Source organism: Acanthisitta chloris, unplaced genomic scaffold (assembly GCF_000695815.1).
Source record: "Acanthisitta chloris isolate BGI_N310 unplaced genomic scaffold, ASM69581v1 scaffold11698, whole genome shotgun sequence".
Lineage (NCBI taxonomy): Eukaryota > Metazoa > Chordata > Aves > Passeriformes > Acanthisittidae > Acanthisitta > Acanthisitta chloris.
Genome location: NW_008688735.1, coordinates 1,572 through 6,603, shown reverse-complemented (window position 1 = coordinate 6,603; position 5,032 = coordinate 1,572). Strand labels below are relative to the sequence as shown.

The window sequence follows — 5,032 nt, the reverse complement described above, 5'->3', positions numbered from 1 at the left end:
CCCCTCCCAGCCCAGCTGCACACTCCCTGCCTGTTCCCCCACAGGCATGGGATGCTTCTGGGGGGCTGAGCAGCTCTTCTGGAAGACACCAGGAGTCTTCTCCACCCAGGTTGGCTTTGCAGGAGGCTTCACCCCCAACCCCACCTACAAAGAGGTGTGCACAGGTAAGGAGGTTGCCCTCCCTGCTGCCATGGGGACACCCCCAGTGTTTCCAAAGTGGGGTGACATCCCCATCCAGCATCACAGGCTGTCCCAAAGCCCCTGCCTTGCCCTGGCTGGGATCCCACGGGATGCTGTCTGATGCATGTTGGATGCTAACCCCTCTGTCTCCCCCCCCAGCCCCCCAAACCTGGACAGAAAATCCCAGCTTAGCTGGACAGACATTTTGCAGAGGATTAGCTGTCTGCAGGGAATATTATCCTGACTGCTGTGTCCAGCCAGGGATTTATCCCAGTGCAGGGGGGACTGGGGTATCCCACCCCCATTAGGCACCTGGGAAAAGGGTCCAGGGGGTCCTGGAGGGGAGGAGGAGACCACGGTGAGGGGCTGCAGCAGGGCTGGCTCTGGCTGCAGGGCTGACTGGACATGCCGAGGTGGTGAGGGTGGTCTTTGACCCCCAGAAAATCAGCTATGAAGAGCTTCTCAAAATCTTCTGGGAGAACCATGACCCCACACAAGGTAGGGACAAGCAGTGGGAGGGACTGGGGGGGGGTTAACCCTGCATGGGTCCTTGGCTTCTCCCTCCCCTGGTGCTGGGTGTGGGAGCAGACCTGGTTTGGGGGGTTTAACCCCAAACAGGCTCCAGCAGAAGGTCCTTGGTATCTGCTCCCTGTGGTGTTGAGTTCTGGGTGGTCTCACAGTGACTTCCCACACCAACCCCTTTAGCAGGACCCCTCAGCCTTGTCCTCCATGCCTCAGTTTCCACACTCATGGGGGAAGGCAGTGGCTGGTGGGGTCTGGGGGTGCCCCATAACCACCCCCGGGGTGCTACCCCCCTAGGCATGAGGCAGCAGGAGGACATTGGCACCCAGTACCGCTCTGTCATCTACACACTGGGCCCCCAGCAGCAGGGAGCTGCTCTCCACAGCAGAGAGGTGTACCAGCAGGTACCTGGGGACACTGGGACACCTCTGGGGACACTGGGAACCCTTTGGGGGTACTGGGACCCTTTCTGATGACACTGGGATCCCTCCTGAGTACACTGTGTTCCCCCTAATGACACTGGAACTCACACATATGGGGCACTGGGAAGCCCCTGGTGACACCAGGACCTACCCTGGGGACACTGAGACTCCTCTTGGAGGCACTGGGAGCCCTGTGGGGACACTGAGACACACTCCTGGGACACTGGGACACCCCTTTGGGGACACTGGTATCCCCTCTGGTCACATTGGAACTCCTCTGGGGACACTGGGATACACCTGGGGATCCTGTGGCCCCCTATGCCCACTGGGATCCCCCCAAGGACACTGTGACCCTCCTTGGGGACACCAGAACTGCCCCTATGGACACTGTAATCCCTTGGGAGCACCAGGACCCACCCTGGGGACACTGAGGCCCTCCCCACAGGACATTAGGACCCTCTGGGGACACCAGAAACCCTTCTGGGGACACTGTGACCCTCCTTGGGACACCAGCCACTTCCCCCAGCCCCAGAGCATGGGACAAGCCTCTGCCCTGGCTGTGCCATGCCTGGGGCGTGCCGGCCTGGGGGCGGTGGGGTGGGGGTTCCCTCCAGGCTCCCCCCACCACAGGACTGTCCTAGGAACTGGGGACACAGCAGCGTGGGGACATCACCACGGTCATCGAGCCAGCTGGGGACTTCTACTACGCCGAGGACTACCACCAGCAGTACCTGCACAAGGTGCCCAAGGCCTCCTGTGGCATGAAGGGCACTGGGGTCACCTGCCCCATCGCCCGCTGAGGGACCACCTCGTGCCCCCTGCACTGTCCCCACGTCCCTGGTGCTCAGGGCAGGATGGGTGCAGTGACCAGTCCCATGTGACACCATCACCCCACAGCACCCACTGCCCCCGTGATTAAAGCCTTGTGACCCCCACCCTGTCCTGGCTGTCCTGTGGGTGCAGCTGGGGGGCTCTGGGGGCTCACTGGGGTGGGGAGGGATCATGTCTGGGGGTCTGGTGGGTCCGTGGGGGCTGTGTCCATTGGGGCTATGTCCATGGGTGCCATTTCTGGGGAGTGTGTGGTCCAGGGGGTTTATGTCCACGGGGCCATGGGTGCTGTGTCTGTGGGCTGTGAGGTCTGTGGGGTGTGCAGCCCATGGGTGCTGTGTCCATGGGTGCCGTGTCCATGGCACTCTGCAGTCCATGGGTCTGAATCCATGGGTCTGTGCAGTCCATGGGTGATGTGTCCATGGGATGTGTAGTCCGTGGGTGCCATGTCCATGGGTTTGTGTCCATGGAGTTTGCAGTCTGTGGGTGCTGTGCCCAGTGGGTGCCATGGGCGTGGGTCTGCACTGGTGAGTGTCCATGGGTGCCACGGCTGTGGATCCATGCAGTTCGTGGGTGCCATATCCATGGGATGTGTAGTCTGTGAGTGTCGTGTCCATGGATGCTGTGGACTTTGTGGCCCATGAGTGCTGTGTCTGTGGGTGCTATGATCATGGGATGTGTAGTCCGTGGATGCCATATCCATGGGAGGTGCAGTCCATGGGTGCCATGCCCATGGATGCTGTGGAGTTTGTGGTCCATGGCTCCGTGAGTGCCATGTCCATGCGAGGTGCAGCCCGTGGGTGCTATGTCCATGGATGCTGCAGAGTTTGTTGTCCATGGGTGCCATGTCCATGGATGCTGTGGAGTTTGTGTTCCGTGGGCACTGTGTCCATGGATGCTGTGGAGTTTGTCGTCCATGGGTCCGTGGGTGCCGTGTCCGTGGGTGCTGTGGAGTTTGTGTTCCGTGGGTGCTGTGTCCATGGATGCTGCAGAGTTTGTTGTCCATGGGTGCCGTGTCCATGGATGCTGTGAGGTTTGTGGTCCATGGGTCCGTGGGTGGTGTGGAGTTTGTGGTCCATGGGTCCGTGGGTGCCGTGTCCATGGATTCTGTGGGGTTTGTGTTCCGTGGGTGCCGTATCCACGGATGCTGTGGGGTTTGTAGTCCATGGGTCCGTGGGTGCTGTGGAGTTTGTGGTCCGTGGGCGCCGTGGGGCGAATGCCGCAGTCCCACTCCTGTCCGCCAGGGGGCAGTGCTTGGCCGCAGTTCCGCTCTCTCCCGCCAGGGGGCAGTGCTGGGCAGCGGCGGCCCAGGTAGTGCGCGCCTACACGGTACTTACGGTACACGCGGTATGTACGGTACATGTGTGCGCACGCCAAACGCAGCACACGAGACCTGTACAGGTGTGGGTGGCACACGGGGACAGAGGGAACGTGTGTGGGTGCACAGGGACATACAGCTCACGTACACACACACACATGCATGCACAGGGACATACAGCTCACCTACATGCACCTAAATCCGTGCATAGGGACACGGAGCTCACGTGCCACAGGTGCCACGTGCTGTGACCTCCTGCCCCCACATCCCTGCTGGGTGTCCCCCCAGTTCCAGGGATGGGAGCACAGAAAGTGCCATCGTGTCCCATGGGCATGAACTGAGCCTGGTGTGAGGCTTATCCCCTGCCCCACGGCGGGTGATGCACACAGGGGTGTGTCTGTAGAAAGTGAAGCTCCCTGGGGTCAATAGAGAGTGAAAAACTTAACTAACAGCAGAGAGAAAGCGAGTGCAGGTTGGCTTCCTGCACCTGAGGTGCAGCTGCTGTTGCACCCAGCTCTGCACAGGGAGCTGGGGACAGGGCCAGGGCCCAAGGAACCCTGACCTTCAGCCCCCAGCATCCTGCTCATCCCATGGAATGGTCCTGGAGAAGTCCTGGGCACCCCTGTGGTGGGGTTTCATGGGGGGATGGCTGGGATGTAAACTCACAAATGTAAGGATTTGTGAGCTGTTCCTCTGGGACATCCTGGATCCCCCTCCCCATCTACTGGAGTCAGGGGATGGGACAAGGAATAGCCAAAGGATAGAGAAGCTGGTGGAAGTTTGGGCTTGACCACATCATTCCGGCCCTGCATTGTGCCATCAAGGAGGGAGAAGCTGAATTCAGACCCTGAGTGGGAAACTGAGGCAGGAACATTCATAGTGGTGGGGTTTGGGGATGGAGACCCCCAGCTTGGCCACCCCCAGTGGTCCTTGGATTGTGTGGCCATTGCTCCAGTGGGTTTGGAGGAGCATGGGATGTATTGGTGGGACAACACTTGTGTCCCCCCTTCCTGCAGGGATGTGGCTTGAGGAGAGGAGATGGGGGAGCCCCTCCTTACCCCCCCACTGCCCCTCACCTGGCACCTGCTCTGGGTGGATGGAAACTGTGTGTCAGAGGAAGTTGGGGGGGACACACAGCTGTCCCCTCCCAGGGCCTGTGCCGAGCCTGAGCTACCCCATCCCCCAGCACAGCTGGGATGAGTTGGGCAGGGCTCAGCCCATCCTCATGGGATGTGTTCCCAGCTGAAAGAGGCACAACCTCCCCTTTATCTCCCACTTTGCTGCCTGACACATCATCTCCTACTTAAACCCAGTGTGGCCACTCAATCCAAGGACCCCTGGGGGTGACCAAGCTGTGGGTCTCATCCCCCAAAATCCAGCACTGACTCCATCTCTGCCTCAGTTTCCCCACTTAGTGGCTTCTCATCCCACACTGGTGCAGGAAAGCTGCAATCCAGGGCTGGAAAGACACAAATCCAGGGTTGGAATGATGTGGTCCAGCATGAACTTCCACCAGCATCCCAACCCTGTGAGGATGCTCAGATCCCACTCTGAGAAATGGGGGTGGTGGGGCTGGATGAGTGGGGAGGTCAGGGAGGGATTCTGGAGGGATATTTATATGGGGGAAGAGAAGGAGGGAGGGAGGGAAGGGGAGAGGGAGGGATCTGTGGGGTTCTTCACCGAGAAGAAAATAACAATTCGGGCAGGTTTGAAAAGCGCCGAAACCACGACAGGAAACCCAAATTGTACAAATGCAGATGTG

General features: G+C 59.8%; 1 protein-coding gene across 1 annotated transcript in view; it reads left to right on the top strand.

The window, feature by feature from the left end:
- Positions 1 to 1,924, top strand: part of LOC103808372 (mitochondrial peptide methionine sulfoxide reductase-like) — a 2,524-nt gene extending 600 nt beyond the window's left edge. Inside the window, exons 3-6 of the mRNA XM_009081153.1 lie at positions 45 to 164; positions 574 to 678; positions 1,000 to 1,106; positions 1,766 to 1,924. Coding sequence (XP_009079401.1) covers positions 45 to 164; positions 574 to 678; positions 1,000 to 1,106; positions 1,766 to 1,924 — 491 coding nt within the window. The remainder of the gene's footprint in view (positions 1 to 44; positions 165 to 573; positions 679 to 999; positions 1,107 to 1,765) is intronic.
- The last annotated feature ends 3,108 nt before the right edge of the window (positions 1,925 to 5,032 follow it).